Raw genomic sequence first — 18,239 nt, 5'->3', positions numbered from 1 at the left:
TCACTTTAAGAGGGGAACCTACATGTATCTTGACAGGGGCATATGAGCCCACAGTCCAGCTGCAGGACATGATTTCATGTGAGTGCAAAACACTCCTGGGCATTTATGCTGCCTTGTAATAAAACTATTTACCCCATGTTTATTTTTCTATACATTACATTATGTTGAAATTTGGTTGCCAAGATTAAGGAACCAGTTTCATCAGATAATCTATTTTTGACAAACTTATGTACAAATACAAAAGTGCGTATTGTTTGAATTTGCCCCACAGTTAATCAGTTAACAGATGTCAGGGGTTAGTGAATTGCTGCTATAGAGTGGGAGGGGGAGGGGGAGGGGGGGGGGGGGTAGATGGGGCCACGAAGGGGGAGGGGTACTGTTTGACAGTCGCTCACAGTTGGCACCGAGGATCCAGGATGCTTTGGGGCAGACGGGGAGAGGGGCGGAGAGAGCGAAGCAGAGGTGGAGAGGGTGAGTTCGAATAGTAAGGGGACGAAGGAGCCACAGGTTCTCCTTCTCCCTGTGTTTCACCTTTAGGAACAAAGATTGGAGAAACTGCGAAGAGTGGAAAAGGAAAAAAAGGGACAAAGAACATGAAAGAAAGAAATCATCATTAAACACACTACGAAGCTCTTTCTTTTTCTCACTTTCTCTATCTCGCACCTCTCTCAATTTAATCTTAAACCCACTCCAATTTCCCCAGAGGGACTCAATTCTCTCTTTTCCTGTAAGTATTCTCTTTCATTTCTTGCTTTTATTCACACAGTGTTTTCAGTGGTTTTTTTGTGCCTCAGTGCCCTACTGTGAGATAATGTAAGCTCCAGACAAGAACTCTAAATCAATTGCATGTTATTTGATTGCATTAATGAGTGAGTGGCCTTCTTTTGGACTCTTCTTATTGTAAATAAGTGAGGTATGTGTATTTCTGGGACTGGGAATAGGAAGTGCACTATGGTAATTTAGTATGCACAACATCAGCTATTCCAAAGCAAGTGTGCGCGTGGTTTTGTATGTGTGTGTTTGCCTATTGCCTTCAAGCAGGCCTCCTCTGGGTGCTCTGTGGCTGGCTGGTGCAAATCAATATTGTTAATAGGTTGTGTGTGTGTGTGTGTGCACTAATGCAGCTTATGTAGATTGGAAGCTCTCTCAATTTGAGAAGCATGTCCTCATCTTTCTATTGCATGACACATTTTTGGTCCTGTCCACAGTGTGACACGATTGGTCCGATCCTGTAGGTGCTGTGAGCTTGTGTTTGTCCGTCACAATCAGCGTCTTCCAGCTCTGACGTCTTGAGAGCTTCTGCCTCCGTCACTCATTTGTGCTCAGCTCTTCTCTTCCCTGTCCTCTTCTGGCTCTTCTCTCTGTCTGCCTAAAAGCCTCCTTGTCTGTGTAATTCTCTGTGTCATTAGTGCTGTCTCTGTGGTTGGGCCTCTGTGACTCTCTGTGTGATTATGACAGGCTGTCCATAGGGAGGCCCGCTGTTGCCAGATCAACTCAGCACACGGTTCAGTCTGCCCGTAGGTCTGAGAGGCTTTGCGTCTCTATTTCCCCCTCAATCTATCTCTTCTGTGCTTTGTGTGCCTCTATCAATATGAGTTTGTGTCTATCAGTATATTAACAAGCATCTATCTCTTCCTTCCCTGCTTCCTCTGCTCCTCTGCATTGCCAGCAGTGAGAGACAAGTGGTCCATTCCTCCTGGTAGAGTGACACTAGGAAATCCCTCTGTTCTCTCTGCTCCACTCCCGCTGCACCCTCCCCTCCACCATGACGCTGCTGGCCTCCGAGAGGTCCCTTCTCATCCGGAACAAGTTCCGCTCAGGTGAGAATCTTGAAAAGGTTTCTTCTCCTGCAACAGTGTAACAGTTGTAACATACTGTAAGCATCATTTTGTAGAGGTGAAGGTTACAGGCCTGTCAGTCTTGCTGCTTATGTGATCAATAGATTAAATCTTTAGATTGTGGTGAAAGGATTTAGTGATTACTATGCATAGACATGCATAGAGTTCATGAATAAATATGTAGAGATCTAACGATGAGGCTAATGATCTCTGCATGTTACTGAGAGAGCAACAAACATTGGTTTGTTGATTCGCATTGTAAAACATACCCCAATTAACATTTCTATAGTAAGAAATATTCATTCAAACCAAAGTTAAAGTTTAGAAAAATTAGTTTTGGCAAGAATTACCAGTAAAAACCAGTCTGGTTTATTATGAATGTGTGGGTGCAGTATGATTGATGCCAAGGCTGAGTTTGATTCATGAGTTGCTAAATGCTGATTGCTGTATGTAAATGTGTGGCGTCAGCTTTTCCCAGCTGATCCCCGACTGACAAAAACACAATCCAATTAACTAATACAATAACCAAAACAATTCTAACTCTGGCAGACAACACTGTGTTTGTGTAGGACCTCATCTTTCACAGAAGGTTGCAGGAGGAAAAAATATGTTGCATTGTTGTTTGCTAGAGGTCATCTGTCAGCAATGTGTGTGATCAGTTTAGTAGCGTGGTATTTATTTTGAAGGTTTGTGGATTATATTACATTATCTTCAGATTTAACTGGATGTTGCAGAATTAAGGTTTCCAACAGAATAAAAAAGAAAAGAGATTCATGGGACTACTCAGTCTACTCAGTCCATAGTCTGGAAAGTCTGTTTTGAGCTTGTGGACAAAAAAAGTCACATGCCATTATACAAATTTTCCTTCACGTTTGTAGCAGCTGCTGTTGTGTTCCCATGCAGCTGTTGTAAAGGGCTGGTAAAAAAGAAAGATGAGGAAGTGACATAGAGACACTCCCCTAGGTGTGCAACACCTGCTGGCTGCCTTAAAACGAAACATGTACTTGTAACCTTTCATCACAGCGTTCATGTTTGATGTGTATTTGATGATTTTAAAAGGGCTGACAAGGTAAGAGTAGCCACTACAAGAAAAAAGCTACACTTTGGGGAAAAGTTTTATGAAAATCATAATAATTTGTTTTGTGTCAATCACGTCCCGTTATTATGTCCCTCAGATTTTTTTATGGACTAAACTGCAGCTTGACAGCAACTATGCTATGTAATGTATGTTAAGGAATGTAATTTAAAGTGGAAGTCTAGACCTGTATTGGGCCTCCAGGTTGAAGTGTAAAGGCACACACCCCAGCTGAAGAAAAAAAAACACAATCAAATATGGCTTATCTGACTTGTAAGGAAAGGTCATAGTGTGTAAATCTGCTTCAAACTGAGATTTCTAAGATGTTAAACCTCTGTTTTGAGTTGGCAGGAAAGCAGGAAGAGTATAGTTAGCAGCACAAATGAGGATGACGTGAGCAGTCCGGGATGTATGAGAGGCCTGTGGAGAGAGCGGACAGCTGAAGGGGGGATGGGACAAACAGAAATAGACATACTGAGAGATAAATAGTACTGCACTGACCCCCCCCCCCCCCCCCACCAAGGCCTTTGGAGTTTTCCCCTCCCCTTGTCAGGTCCCTCTGGTCTCAAACCTCAAGGAAATGTATCATATCCTGCTTCACCTGTTCGTGTGTATTGAATGCTAACGTGTTTGTGCATACACGTAGTGTGTAGATGTGTGCAGGCACGCAAGGAGATAAATAATCCACAAGTGCTGCAAAGCCATGGGGTAATATAGGTTACAAGGACATATCATCTAACAACCACGTATCATAGTGCTGTCTAGTGCTCAGCTCTTACCTTTCTACATCAGTGTCATTTCTTTCCCAGATAACTTGTCCGTCACACAAGAACTCAAACTAACTTACTGACCTGTCAGTGTAACTTGTAATATTTCATCATCTTCTAACTCAGCCTGTTCAATCTCTGTTCTTGTTTTTCAGTCCTGCAGTTGAGGATTCAGAACCGAAGGCAGAATGAAATCAATGCAGACCCTGGTTAGTCTATGTGTATCATTAAAATTATGATTGATCCATCCACACATGACTGCAGTGTGGATTTCATATTAATAATCTTAATGTCACCTGTCATTTTTTTTTTTTTGGATAGATTTCACTTTGGGATTAAAAATGTATGTACTTTAGTTTAATAATATTGCCAACCACAAACATACAATGCAAAAAACACACATACAGCAGGTTTTTTTCCTTTTTTCTTATCCTGTGAGTTCACTGGGTCTCCACAGCAGATCATTGTCCACATGTTGATTTGGCAAAGTTTTTACACTGGATTCCCTTCCTGACACAACCCTCTCCAATTTCTACCGGGCTTGGACCAGCACTGCACAGCTGGAGATGGGAATGGGCTGTTAGGGGTTCAGTGTCTTGCCCAGAGACACTTTGACATATAGCCAGGACCAGGAATTGAACCACTGACCCTATGGTCCGTGGACAACTGCCTATGCAGTTAATATGCCAAAGTGAATACAAGCATAAAAATATAGAAGGAGGTTGCATACGTGAAAAAACTAGTTTAAGCAGTAATCTATAAAAATGTGTGTTTAAAATGCTCATAGATGTGTGCAAAAAATGTTGTACTGTACTTTACTTTAGTCTACGGTCTAGAAAAACAAAAACAATCCCTGGTACTTTGTCGACAGGGAGTGCAACTTGCTTCAGTTCTTTCCTAGTTGTCTGAAGCTGAGGAGATGCCTGAGATGCTCCATGCTGCAACTTGGAGGCTGAAGGCTGACATTGCTTTGTTGATGCACAGGTTCACCTCTACTAGGCTAGCATCCTCTAAAAAACATACTGTACCGAAAGAGGAGCTTGGATGAAAAACAAATCTCTTTTTTATGCTGCACTGCCATTTCATCTTATAACGATCATTCTGTGTCTTCATAGGGTTGAAATCTGCCAGTCCCACTCAAAAACCAGAGAAAAACCAGAGTGAAGCTCTGGTGAGTAGTTTCCTTTTTTTCACACTATAGATTAAATACTGACTTTGATGTAGTAAGAGCCAAGCTGCCATGTAGAGACTGGAGAAGACTCCAGACATATCAGGTTTTATCATTTATATTTGTGCTGTTTATTTCACTGTATTTGTAAGAACGGCCACGTTTGTGTTTATGTGTGCTACATAATGTGTGAGTTGAGAAAAAAATCCATCAACAAGCATTTTGAGTTCATCCTGTAGGTATAGGACAGTGTCTAAGCAGTAAGCCGTCTCCTCACCACCACCAAAGTAATTTTTGCTGTTACAAAGGAGAATCTTTGTAGGATCCAAATGCTATAGTAAATTATAGAAGGCTTTGCAATATTTTAGGGAAAACACTGAGGTTAATTAACAAATGAAAATACTTTGGTAATGAGCCACAGTTTAGAACTGCACTGTATTCTCTAAGCCCTGGTTGTTGGTTTGACCTGCTGTTTCCTGACGCAGTGTCTTACTGACGATGGTGCCACTCAGAAGTTGCCCTCTTGTGGTCTGAACACTGAAACTGCACAAGGTGATGCCCTGCCTACAGTAATGCTCCGGTCTCATACCGCTTTACCGTGTATGCTGCAACAAACTGCATAGTAACACATTTCTACACCTCTCTCTCTTTCTCTCTGTGGCTTTATTTCACTGTGTCTGTCCCACTCCCTGCTGGACTGTAGTTGTGAGAGGAAATGAAGTGTGTGAAACTGACAATGCGCTTAGTGTTCCATCAGCTGTCGGTTAAATAGAAGTGTGACCTTGTTGCACACTGTATTTGTGCATTTTAAGCATCCTAAACACATATCAGTGATTGACAGCACATGATAAACCTGCCCACCGAGAGATCAGTCATCTCTTTCTGCCACTGCTGACATCTCTGTCTTATCTCTCTTCATCTCGTCTCCTCCTCTCCACACCCTCTAACCTTCTTTTTCATTTGAATAGAGTGTTATTTAAATATCTGGCTTTTCTGATTTCCTAAACAGCCCTTTTCTGCTCTTGTTAAAATGTTATGTAAATGTGTGTGTGTGTGTGTGTGTGTGTGTGTGTGTATGTGTGTGTGTGTGTGTTCATATCCAAGGGACTAACATCTCCCAATTGGCAGGAGTAGTTTTTGAATCTACTGCTGGTTTGAATTGGGACTGATCGCCTATGGCAACATCGCTGTGCATGCTCGGAGCACATATGTTCTAAAATCCTGTTGCTTCTCCCTCTATCTTTCCAATCTCCTCTCTCTCTGCTGATCTCCCATCTGTCCCATTCCCTCCACTTATCTGCATCTTTCCTCCTTCTCTCACTCACACATAGAGAGGACTGTGTGTGGCGCCCAGAGGCAGAAGAAGGCTTGCCAGGCACACAACCTTACTGAAAGACTGCAGCATCCGCCTGGACCTGTGGAGCAGCAACAGAAACACGCATTGCCTCCAGAGAACCGTGAGTCAACGTGCATCTGCATGCACTGAGACACACACACACACACACACACACACACACACTCTCTATTTTTTCCCACCCATGCTCATTTGTTCCTCTTTTGACCTTACCTCCTTTCACTTTTCATTTCCTCAGGTCCTGCCTCTTTCCCTCTGTCTGCTGATGTCTTCGAAGATGACATCTTGTCCTGCTCCTCCTCCTCGCCCACTGAGCAACACGGTGTTCACCAATCACCTACCTTTTCTTCTTTGCCAGGGCTTTCAGGTGACCAATTACTAAGTGACTTCTCAGCTTTGGGCCCACCCCTCAATCACAGCCCTAGTCATACTCAGGTGAGGAAACAACGCTGAAATTTATGGTAAATCTTTTTACATCATTAACCTCTTATAAACATTTAATTACATTACAATCAACTGCTGAGTTTAGAAAAAGCTCTCTATGTCAACTTTAACAATCTTCTGCCTTTAGTCTTGTTTGGCGTTGCTCCCGGCAACCGAGGGCATGAGACAACCTCTGAGTGTAACACTGTCTGAATCAAACTCCATGGCAACAACTGGGAGACCAAATGGGATGTATCTGACCTCTCAGAGTACACCACTGCTGCCAAAGGTAATGTTCGGTTAGTGCACACTAAAACTGTCACATAAAATCCCCATTGCTTTTTGTTTGTTTTTGTTTTGGCTCGTTTAAATTTTATAAGATGAGAATGAAATTGTGTCATAAGTGCAAAAAAACAAATGTGGTAATATGACATTTTTATCCACAAAGAAACATTTAGATTTTGTATCTTTTTTCTGTGGTGCTGTGGTATTTACAGCACATATACAACATAAGAGAAAACAAAGCACTGCAGAGATCTTTAACCTAACAGGATGGTCACTCCCGTGTTTAGCCAAACACAGTGCTCTGCTATGAGCTGCTCTGCATTCATTACTGTCAATGTGCAGTTCTGGTGGAGCTCAGTGTTTGCCCTGTGGGTTAACACATTCACACACAAGCAGCATGACTGTACATCAGAACAGCACATGCTGTCATACTGAGATTTGTTAAGCATTTGTACATTTCATGTAGGAATTTAACCTTGACACGGGGCAAATACTGTGAAACCATGTTTAACAACTTGACATTTTCTCTGTGATATTTTAGGTGCTATTCATGAAATTACTCATTAGTATGGTTACAGTTTTAGAAAATGTGAGCAATTGTGTGTCCTTTACAGACAGCTCGGCCTCCCAGCCCTCCTTGCTCTACCTCCCTGCCACCCTCCCTCAACTTCAACCACCTCCCCCGCCCACGGAAACCGCGGGACACAAAACCCAAAATGAGGAAACTCAAGTATCACCAGTACATTCCTCCAGACCAGAGAGGATTGTCTGGGACTGGAGGTGCAAATGTGATATTTTATTTTTCCATATTTATTTAGAATAATTCCAATTAGTCAGCTGCATGGCATTGATGGTAACTCTTTGAATTAAGCCCTGAAAAATGATATTTACAGTGGGAGGAGCCAAGCAGAAGAGCCCTACCCCGACCCAGTCTTTAGACCCAGCCTATTCCCATCTCCTTAAGCAGCAGCAGGTCTTTCTCCAGCTGCAAATCCTCCAAAATCAGCAGCAACAAGAGCAACAGCAGCAACAACAAGTACAACCACAACAGCAGCTCACTGTTGTTCCCAGGTATGCATTTAGTTTGCTCTAGGTGGAAATCAAACAGACCAGCTATGCAACAAAAATATTTGCCCTCAGATGGTTTAGATTGATTAGTGCGTCTGTCCTTGCTTCAGTGGAGATCAAAGTAATCCTATGAAGTCCTCTGGAGCCATGCCCCTGAATCCCCAGCCTGTTCCGGCCACATCAAATCGCACCCCTATGGACACTAACCCCACATCCAAGCCTGAGCTTCTCCCGGCAAATCTTGATGATCTAAAAGTAAAGAAAGATCACTACCACGATGATAACAAACACTTCTATGTGCTTTACTTGTTACACCTTCATTTCTTTCCTTTCCTCAGGTGTCAGAGTTGCGGCAGCAGCTGCGTAAGCGTGGCCTCCCCGTCTCTGGGACAAAACCTGCCCTGTTACAGCGTCTCCGCCCCTTCCAGCTTCATCACGCTTGCCTCATCCCTGCTCCCATTTGCCAGCAGCTGGGTACCAAACTGGAGCCCCTCACTCCCTGCCCCCCTCTGCCACCCAACCAGAGCCCCAGCTCAAGCTCCATCTCTGGACCAGACTCACCCAGCAGCAGCCCAAACCAACAGCTCTACATCCAGGACAGGGGAGTTCCTAATGGGATTCTCAGTAACTCTCCAAACGGGACTATGAACACTATGAACAACAGTTTCACAAATGCTGTGTCAGTCAGTTTGGCAGGTGAACAGGGTGGTCTTTCCAACACTGTTCTCCTGGCAACTGCCAGCACCGCCTCAGGGACCCCCAGCCCCAGTCTGCCCATGTCGTCTTCCTCACCCCTGCAGTGTGGGACTCGCTGGAGAACTAAAAACGAGCAGCAGCAGCAACAACTGAATGTGGAGCTGGAGATGAGGGAGAGGATAAGGAGGAGGCCCCGGGATCGCTCTGCTAACGCTGGCACAGAGGTGAGGAAAGACGGGTTTGGGTGAGTTGTTAAACTATTAATTTGCAGGAATGACAACTGATAATCACGCAACTATGATAATTATTACTTTTTTTTACCATCCCTTAGCCTTGTGGAGGATCCCTTCATCCTTTCCTGCAACAGGATCCAGGATGTGCTAGAGGGAAATTAGAAGCAGATGCACAAACAGAGGTGTTGTTTACGCAGGTAAACACACAAATCAATAAACAGATATATTGGAAACCTGCATGGCGATGACTCTTTCAAGGGCAGGCTCCAGAGACTCTGCTCTGCTTAAATGTGTTTACTCTCATCCCCACCTGTCAACTAATTTACCCCTGTTTCCTAATCAGGTGTTTTGCTGTCAACCGTGTGATGTGATTGGCCAGGACTTAGAGCTGCCAGTGCAGATTACAGCAAGTCCTGTTCAGACACTGCCCAATGTTCGCAGCTTGGAAGAAGAACTGCAGGAGGCCATCCAGAAAGCACAGGTTAGAGTCTGTGGATGATCAGGAAGAGTTACAGAAGCTTACTTTTTAGAGTGGGAACTAAGTATTTTTCCTTCCTTCTGGCCACAGATGGACCCTCGGCAGTCCATAGATGATATTCTAGATGAGCCCATTTCTTGTGTTGGTGAGTATCAATAACTAATAAAGAAGAATGGCTCATTTTCTCATTTTTCTTTCAGGGTCTAATCATTTTTACTAACTCTCATCTAGGCTCTGTCAGTGTCTCTGATCATAAGTCCCCTGCCCACTCAGCCCCTGGCCCTTCTGCTCCTCCTCAAGCTGATCAGTCTCCTGCCTCCCAACAGCACAACAAGGATGACAGCTTCCTGCCCTCACCCCTTTGCTCCTCTCTCTTGCTGGAGCTTCCTCCATCTCCTGCTGTAATAAACCCCAGCCAGGTTATCCCAGCTCCTCTCCCACCTCCCATCTGCACCTCTCCACTGCCGTCCACCGGAAAGTCACGTAAACGTCGGGCCCCAACACCATTTGACGCTGCCGACTGGCTTGAAACACTGACATCTGGCCTCCGCCCACTTACTCCACCAAAAGCTCCGTTTGTTGAGACAGACTTCAGTCTGGATTCAGACCTGAATGTCAATAGAGTGTTGGATCTGATGATAGAGCAGTGGTGAGCACTTGTGTTCACCTTTTATTGGTTACTTTTTCTGTATGTACTGTAGTAGGTGAGCATTGGAGTTTCTGATGATAATAATTGGGAAAACTGTATGAATCCCACAGAGGAAACAAGATTGTGAATAGAGGCCTTCATCCATCCACTGTGTGCTGTCAGCGTAACCGGCTCCACGCAATGTCGGGAGCTGGATTCATTGCAGCTATCAGATCAAACATAGCTGTGATGGGGCAACATGAGCACAAACACATGTACACACACTCTCATAAAGACACTGCTTAAAGGCTTGAGCTCAGGCAGAAATGGCAAACAAGCAACACATCTGTGCGTCAAGACGCTCCGCAGTACAAAACAAAAGAAAACCTGGCGGCATATTCATTTAAGCATGCTTCCTGGCTGCGCTGGTAGAATGTTGTTTCTGACTTATCTCCAAAACCTGTTGTTAGACTGGCTTGAGTGTGGCCCCTGTGTGTTGACTCAGTCATTGAGTCCTAGCCATTCATAAAGCCCATTTAGAGTGTGTAAAAGCCAGACAGAGTTTGTGTGTGGCTCCAGACCTTAACCTCGGTGCCAGACACACAGTCGGCATGCAGAGGGAGTAAGCTGGCAGAAGCTACAAACAAGCAGTGTGTGTATGTGTGTGTGTGTGTGTGTGTGCTTTCAGTATGCCCAACTGTGTGCGACTGTGCACACAAGGCTGCTTTTGTTTGTATGTGTCAATGCATATGTATATTTAACAGTATTAATGCCAAATGCACTTGCTTAGAATTAAGTGTGGCTGTTTATGTGTGATGTGGTTGATCTGTCACAGAATCCACGCAAAAGACACATTTCTGTGTCAACATTGCAGACCAGACATTTCACTGTAGTCCCATCGCCAGCAGGCAGTAACTCCAGTGTAGCTATCCAGTGTAATCATCAGAATAACCACATTACCTTGTTCAAGTCTTTGTTCACCAGGAGAGCAATCAGGCAACCACCCCAAAAATAGTTCCAATCAGACAAGTGAGAGTTTCCTCATCACTTTGCAAAAACAGGTGGTCATTTTGTTCCCTGATTAACCCCCAGCAGTGCCTGGGTCAGAGATGTTGCTTAACCTGAAACTAGGAAAGCCAGAATTAGCACAATTTATAACCCAACACTGCAGCCACACCTGTTCACTTAGTGTAAATTAATTCCACAAATGTATTATTTGACATTGTTAAATCTTTGCTGTACATTTCAATATACAAAACGACCATTTCTAGAGAAAATGCACTGTAGAATTAGCAAAAAATCCTATGTTGGAAATTATGTAACATGTTACAAGACCAGATGTGAGCTTGTCAGTTCAAGCTGATACAGTAAACACTTTACATTTTTATGATGGTGACAGTGATCTTGCTTTTATATTCAACATTTATTACTGATCATCCAGGAATGGGTTTGTTATTTATTTGGTCAGTTATGTCCATTCTCCTCTTGACACAAGGGCCATTATGAAAACAAATTTGAGGTTAGCTACTATTAACCTCTGCTGTACCAGAGATACCACTGACACAAAATAATGTTCTGCCCTTACGTGGCTGCATGTCCCATCAATCATTTTGGAGAGCTCTCGTTGGCTCATTCATATCTGGAACATTTGTATAATTTGATCACTAACTGGAAGTGTTTTGTCCCTTGCTCAGTCTGCAAAACATCATGCTAAAATGAAAATAACGTGTGTAAAGGTCACAGAAACTAGTCGATTGGAGGTCATACAACACTATGTTCATGTCATGTTTGCTGCCAGCCTGATTTTTGTTTTCATGATAAACCAGTATCTTACTGAGCAAGGCAGCCTCAGTGAATTATTAGAGGAGGATATATAGGAATCAGCAAATGTTGAAGCAACTCTTTCACTACAGAGACCATGAAAAATGCAGTAAAAATGTGAATGGACATCTATGATAATCATAGTGATCAATAAACATTGCTCACTGCATGAAAAAAAAAGAAAATTAATATGGCAGGAGAGTAAGATGCTACCTTCTGCTGCTGCTTTGGGGTGCTTTATGGCCTACACCAGTGTATTCCTTTTTTCTTATTTAATTTCCAAACACTGGTGCAGAGTCTGCAGGATCACCCTTGAGACAGTTTCATAGGTTTATTAAAACTAAGTTTAATACTGGGTTTGAAACTGGTAAAACTGGGGTGTTTCAGGTAATAAAGACTCTGTTGGTCAATTCTGCTGCTATAAAAGTGCCTCATTGTTAAATGTGAGCCAAATAAAATGTGTTTGCTTGTATTTATTATGTAACTTATTCATGCAAAAAGCATGAACCCCGTCCAAACTGGGTTTTAAAGCAATAAGAAAATTAAAGTCTTAATAGATTTTCATGTGGTTCCTATTTGTTTCTTTTATCTCTGTTGCTGCAATATGGTATGTTGGGAGGATTAACAAATGGCTTTATCATCATTTAGATCATCATTATTTATAATCATTTAGAATTTTGACAAGAAACCGTCCTAAATCGTGTCCTATCAAATATTGATCATCACAAAGTTGATTAAATATTTATTTGTAACAATACGCTGTTTAAATATCCATTAAACAGCCCTAACATCCACATGGTTTGATGGTTAATCTTTATACGGGAGACACAATGATTTAGCTGTAAAAAATTTATAAACTAGGACCTTAGACAGGGAATATAATTAGGAAAGGGACAAAAAAACTATACATCACATCATGCATCTTACCATCCACTGGCTATACCTGCTTATATTTGGTGGGTGTGGTTGTCTGGAGCTGATCACAGCTGAGACTGAGCAAGAGCCTGGGTTGGCCTGATATGGAGTCAGAAGACCATTCACACTCACATTTACACCTACGGGCAATTTTATGTCACTAATAACCTTACCTGCACGTCTTTGCAGTTTTGCACTGAGAAAGAATACATTAATTTCCATTACTGCTCCAGCTGAACCATATGTGTTGCACAACTAGAAACATAGGCTTTAAAACAATGGTACTTTATTTACTTTTGCAAATGTTTGGTGCCTTTTGATGCCTTTTAGTATCTTTACTGTGTAATTTAGTGTTATTGAAATTAGTGTGACAGGGAATCATGAGTGCAAAATTTTCACATTTCATGACAACCTATCCAGAGTTAAGGAAAAGTCAGTCACGGGAAAAAGTCAGTTTGAGTCTGCATGTCTGTTGAGATATTTCAGTCTGGACCAAAGTACAGCGACAGACAAAACATTGTTATACAGAGCATCTACCAGTACTGGGATTTCTGAGTCGATTCACAGTTCCTCTTGTCCAAGGCGATGTAAATGAGCTACAGAGCCAAGCTGGATAAAAATGTTTGTCACTGAATGTGCTAGTTGTTTTTCGCACTTGCTATAATGCTAATGTATTCTGTGTTTTACAATTCATGATTTCTTTCTCCATTTGGCAGTATTCCTGCAAACAGCTTCTACTGTAAACTGCACATACTAATGAATAGAGAAGCTTAGATTAATGGATCCACATGAGTCTAATACATGATTCAGGGAGTTTTTCCTCTCTTATTTCTTGCCAAACAACTCACATTGCTCTGCAACGCAAGAAGATGCTTTTCAAGTATTTCTTTTTTCTTTTAAACTCCACAGTCAGCAGTTAACTATGGGGGCTGCTACGGACAATGCACATACTACATGAGAAAAAGCACACTTAAAGAAATTTGGTACAAAATGATAAATGCATGAATGTGTAGCATTTCATTTTCCATTTTCCATTCTTTACTTGTACAGTAAGTAAAGAAATTAGAGACAGCTACTGTATTTGACTTATCCATCCAGGGATGATAATTTCAGTTTTCAAAATTGTAAGGACCGTGAACTCACGGGATAAGCCCGAAAGGACAAAAATTCACACAGAAATGTATCCAACATAAAAAACAACCCATGAGCATGTGTTGGTGAAAGTATATTTCTTTATGTAGCATTGAGAAAAATGAAGCACAAAATTAAGTCCAGTTGAAGAAATAAAGTTATTTTTTTGTGGAATATTGGATGCCAGAATATAGTACAGCTGGCCTTTCTGTGTGTAGTTTCCCCGTCCTTGTATGGGTTTCCTCTGAGGTCTCTGGTTTCCTCCTATAGCCCAAAGACATGCATGTTAGGTGCCCATAGATGTGAATAGTTGTCTGTGTGTGTCTCTCTGTGCCGGCCCTGAGATAAAATGGTGACCTGGATAACCCGGTACAGAGGTACTGTTTTTTGCCGATATCAGCACCATAGCTATGGGCCAATGGGTGCCCGCACCACATAATAGTGGGCTTATCAGGTTTAGTGACAGATCATAGGGTGGGTTAAAATACAGAAACACCACAGACCCGCAAAATCTAACAGAATACAAACTTCTGTCTTTTGTCACAAAGTCTTGTGTTTTGCCACCCAGCCGTCTGTCCCTCCTCCCTACACAGATTTAGTCAAACATGAATGACATCACCAAATGCCACTGTGGCCACTGTTAAATTTACTAAAGCTGCTGAATGTCCCTACACATCACACATAATTACACATAATTTACACATAATTAATTAATTTTCGCCAATAATAATGCCAACATTATATTTCCTTTATAAATTAATAAAACATGTTGCATGTTTTCATACATCAGGCCACATTACGATGCTGTGTGTAAAAATGCATTGATCAATTGCGTACTGTGCGTGCAAGCATACATTCCTGGTAGATCAGGTTGTGTTCATACAGTCTGAATTTTAACACGGCCCCTTGAATTTCAACAGCACAGAGGAATATAAGGCACTCCCGCAAAAAGATGCAGTTTTGTGCAAAAGAAAGTTGGACCTGGTTAAGCTTTATCTATTGGTGGAGGATGTCATATTTTATTACAGATAAATTATGATGCCATCCATCATGTCACTGTGTGTTGGCTAATCACATGCATGCAAATGGCATTCCTGATTTCTCTGTAACCATATTTTTGCTGTTTTATTTTGAGGCAGCTACAAATAAACAATGAAATAGTTCCCAATTTAAGACATTTTCTGAAGTTATTAAATCTTATCTGTGAGTATTATAAACCAGTTTGTCTTGTTTAGGTGTCTAATAGGCTTTTAGTGTTCTAATTCATTACTTCAACTGACCTTCACTGAACTGCATTTCATGGTCCCACTGGTACAAGACACCCCTATCAATGCAGCCCTTTGTGTTGTTTTAGAGCAGGGCCAATGTCTGTGTGAATATGGCCTAATATACCAAAGATGTGACTATGTGTAATGACGGAGTCTCTGTAATGGCCAATCTTGCTGTTCCACATCACTTTCTACCCACCTCCCACTTTCGAAAAACTGCTTCCTGGACAATTTCACGGGAGTTAAAGGGAGGAAGGTGCATTTCGTGCGTAAAGCAGTTAGCCCTTGGTGAGATGTGCGATGGTTTGTGTAGATTACATCCCTGCCTCTTCTTTCTCCCTCTTTCCCTCTTTTTTTTACTTGCTCTTGTTCCATTTCTGGGGTCGGGTCCGGGTGGGGTGTGTGGAAGACTGGTTGAGGTAGGCTTTGATCACTGGCACAAGGTTGCTATGGTCTGATTTTTCTGCTGCTCTTCTGAGAGGTTTGTTCTGCAATTATAAACCATGAAGGCAGAAGGACATTCATTTCTCAGCAGCTACTGTAGCTGTGTGACAGTTAGCCAACAGTATAATCACATTTACAGGGTGAGGCAGTAAAAAGGCATTTGGTACCACAGGACCCAACACATTTGATGTAAAATCCATCAAATAATCTCTTTACTATGTAAGCTGTGTGGTTATAAGAGACTCTATAAGAAAAAGCCATGAAGCCCTGAACTTCTGCTTTCATATACCTATTAAACAAGCTGCTCCTACCACTGTGTCAGGATGGAGGGTTTACTTCATCAAAAAGAAATATTAGCCAAATCAGATTCTAAGAGGTCATCGAATGTTAACTCAACTCAGAAAACACTGCCACAGAAGTGTGTTATTGAATCTAAACCCAACCAAAGACACAACTGACCTCACTAAATGACACTACGGGAAACATGAAGACTGGCTGGTCAAACATAAAAGCTAGACAGAGTGTTTGCAAACACTTTAATATTTTTTGTGTATTAAAGAAACAAAATCAAAGTAACAAAGTTTTATTGTTACAGTAACTTAACCAACAAACTTCTTCTCAGACCTCAATTTGTTTAGAAAGCACTTGGTACAGTCCAGACTTAGGTAAAGGTATTTAAGCTAATTACAGGCTTCGATCTAATTTAGATCTAGATCTTCAATCTAAAGTTTTACTTTGGTAACCAAACATCAGTGCATCAGCACAAAGGTAACTCAACACAAACCCCAAATGTGCTGGCAAACATGCAGCCGATACTGAGCTGTATTAGTATTTTGTTTTTCTAGTCACCCAACAAACATATTCTTAGTATTCACATGCCAGTAGGTGCTAAATGCAGCACACTGTTCAAAGCCTGTATTTTTGTGCTAAGCAGGTAGTAGCATACAGTGGGATTTGACTTCAATCTCATGGGAACAATGCAGTGAGCTTGAACCAAAACTAAAAACATGATTACAAACAACCCGTTAGACATCAACAGTTTAAAACATTTTCTAAAAAGACAATGTGGTCAATTGTGCAGCTACTCAGGTATAGAAAGTAGATCTTTCCAGATGAATTGAAAACTATAGTTTTGATCATACAGTAGCTACAGTAGAGGCAGCTTTAAATATGCACCTGAAAAAACGTCAGAGGTTTTTATTGGGGAAATCCATTAAAATTCAGTACTGAGAGACTGAGGCTTAAGCATCTTTGTATGGCTGGTGACCCATGTAGAAGGATATAAAGCAGAACTGTTTTTGTACTAATGTATTGAGCTAGTTAGCCACTGGGTTAGTTCAGTGTGCTGAATTTGCTTTGTTTAGATGCTTGTTTGGATGTTTAGTTCACAGGCAATATAATGGGTTGATTGGGTTTGCAATGCAATGCTCTGTTGACGAACTCTTTCCAGTTCCTAAACATTTTACACATCTTACACCACTATCAACTGTTTGAAATAACCACAAATACATAGCCAATACTGGCACCAGTATGTGCTTAAATGCCTGTTCATATATAATATAAACAGATTTAAAACCACCATCAGTAGCTCATGTGGTAAAGGCAGTCGTTCACGGAACACAGGGTCAGTGGTTTGATCCCCGGCCCTGGCTGTGTGTCAAAGTGTCTCTGGGCAAGACACTGAACCCCTAACAGCCCATTCCCGTCCCCAGCTGTGCAGTGCTGTTCCAAGCCCGGTAGAAATTGGGGAGGGTTGTGTCAGGAAGGGCATCTGGTGTAAAAACTGTGCCAAATCAACACTACCTGACCTGAGGAGCTGATAGCCATTTGTGGAGTTTTTTCCTTTTCGTTGTCGTCATCTGACCACATGATAATGTTAGGTCGTAAAGTATTTAAAAGCACCACTGAATGTTGAGCCTTAGACCGGTTCTTTAAAAGGGGAAATGTCTGAATATTTTCCTAGTAGCACAGAAAACACGGGGACCAACTGCTACAGAAATCTTGTTTTCTGCTGGAAAAATTGAATTATTACTGCTGCTTCTCTGGAAATATTTGAAAGATTCAAATGCTGTTTTGTTGTTCTCCCAGCCATTATAAGCTAGAAATAGTGAGATATCAGTATCTCACTGTACATAATTATATTTGTAAATACATGTAGCATTTATATAGGAGGAAGAATTGATATGACGTTAGCTGATTCATGACAAACTGCTTCTGTAATGAGGCTGTTGTTGAGGAATCATTAATTATTCTTCTGTTCAGAATAACTAATTTCCCTGTAGTTTTCTGTCCAACTGTATCTAAGTGGTTCATTTACACCTCCTCATGAAATGTGTTATCGCACAGTACAGACGACTAATATGGAACGTGCCCTTCAGCATTGCTAATCATGAAATTATGGCTGTGGGAATTTAACCTCCACACTGCAGTCTGACTCATATTGTACAAAACCACATTCCTGTGAGAAAATCTTGCTAAAGGGACAAAGAAAATATTTTAAAAGACATGGCAGGATGCAGTTTTATCCTGTGAAGGAAGGATGGCTTCAAACTGTTTGAAGTGGCCTGTGTCTGTAACTAGAGGCTTCTGCAGCTTTTCAGTGCTACCACACATCAAACTACAGGGCCAGTTAAGCTGAGCCAAGCTT

At 41.8% G+C, this 18,239-nt stretch overlaps 1 protein-coding gene across 4 annotated transcripts; it reads left to right on the top strand.

The window, feature by feature from the left end:
* The first annotated feature begins 423 nt into the window (after nt 1-423).
* Nucleotides 424-12,393, top strand: si:dkeyp-69b9.3 (myocardin). 4 transcript variants are annotated; one of them, XM_067511680.1, is made up of 17 exons: nt 427-727; nt 1,459-1,517; nt 1,670-1,820; nt 3,836-3,889; nt 4,796-4,851; nt 5,334-5,400; nt 6,180-6,305; nt 6,441-6,637; nt 6,774-6,914; nt 7,525-7,690; nt 7,804-7,981; nt 8,089-8,233; nt 8,317-8,898; nt 9,006-9,104; nt 9,251-9,388; nt 9,476-9,530; nt 9,617-12,393. In XM_067511680.1, exons 3-17 carry the CDS (start codon nt 1,766-1,768, stop codon nt 10,036-10,038), a joined length of 2,481 nt encoding a protein of 826 aa, XP_067367781.1. In that variant the 5' UTR covers nt 427-727; nt 1,459-1,517; nt 1,670-1,765; the 3' UTR covers nt 10,039-12,393. The 4 variants fall into 4 exon arrangements, with proteins under 4 accessions (XP_067367783.1, XP_067367781.1, XP_067367782.1 ...); XM_067511681.1 differs by lacking the exon at nt 1,459-1,517 and having other exon boundaries at nt 1,673-1,820; XM_067511679.1 differs by lacking the exon at nt 1,459-1,517.
* Nucleotides 12,394-18,239: the final 5,846 nt, after the last annotated feature.

This window comes from Channa argus, chromosome 7 (assembly GCF_033026475.1).
Source record: "Channa argus isolate prfri chromosome 7, Channa argus male v1.0, whole genome shotgun sequence".
In the NCBI taxonomy this organism is placed as follows: domain Eukaryota; kingdom Metazoa; phylum Chordata; class Actinopteri; order Anabantiformes; family Channidae; genus Channa; species Channa argus.
This window is presented reverse-complemented; position numbering and strand designations above follow the sequence as displayed.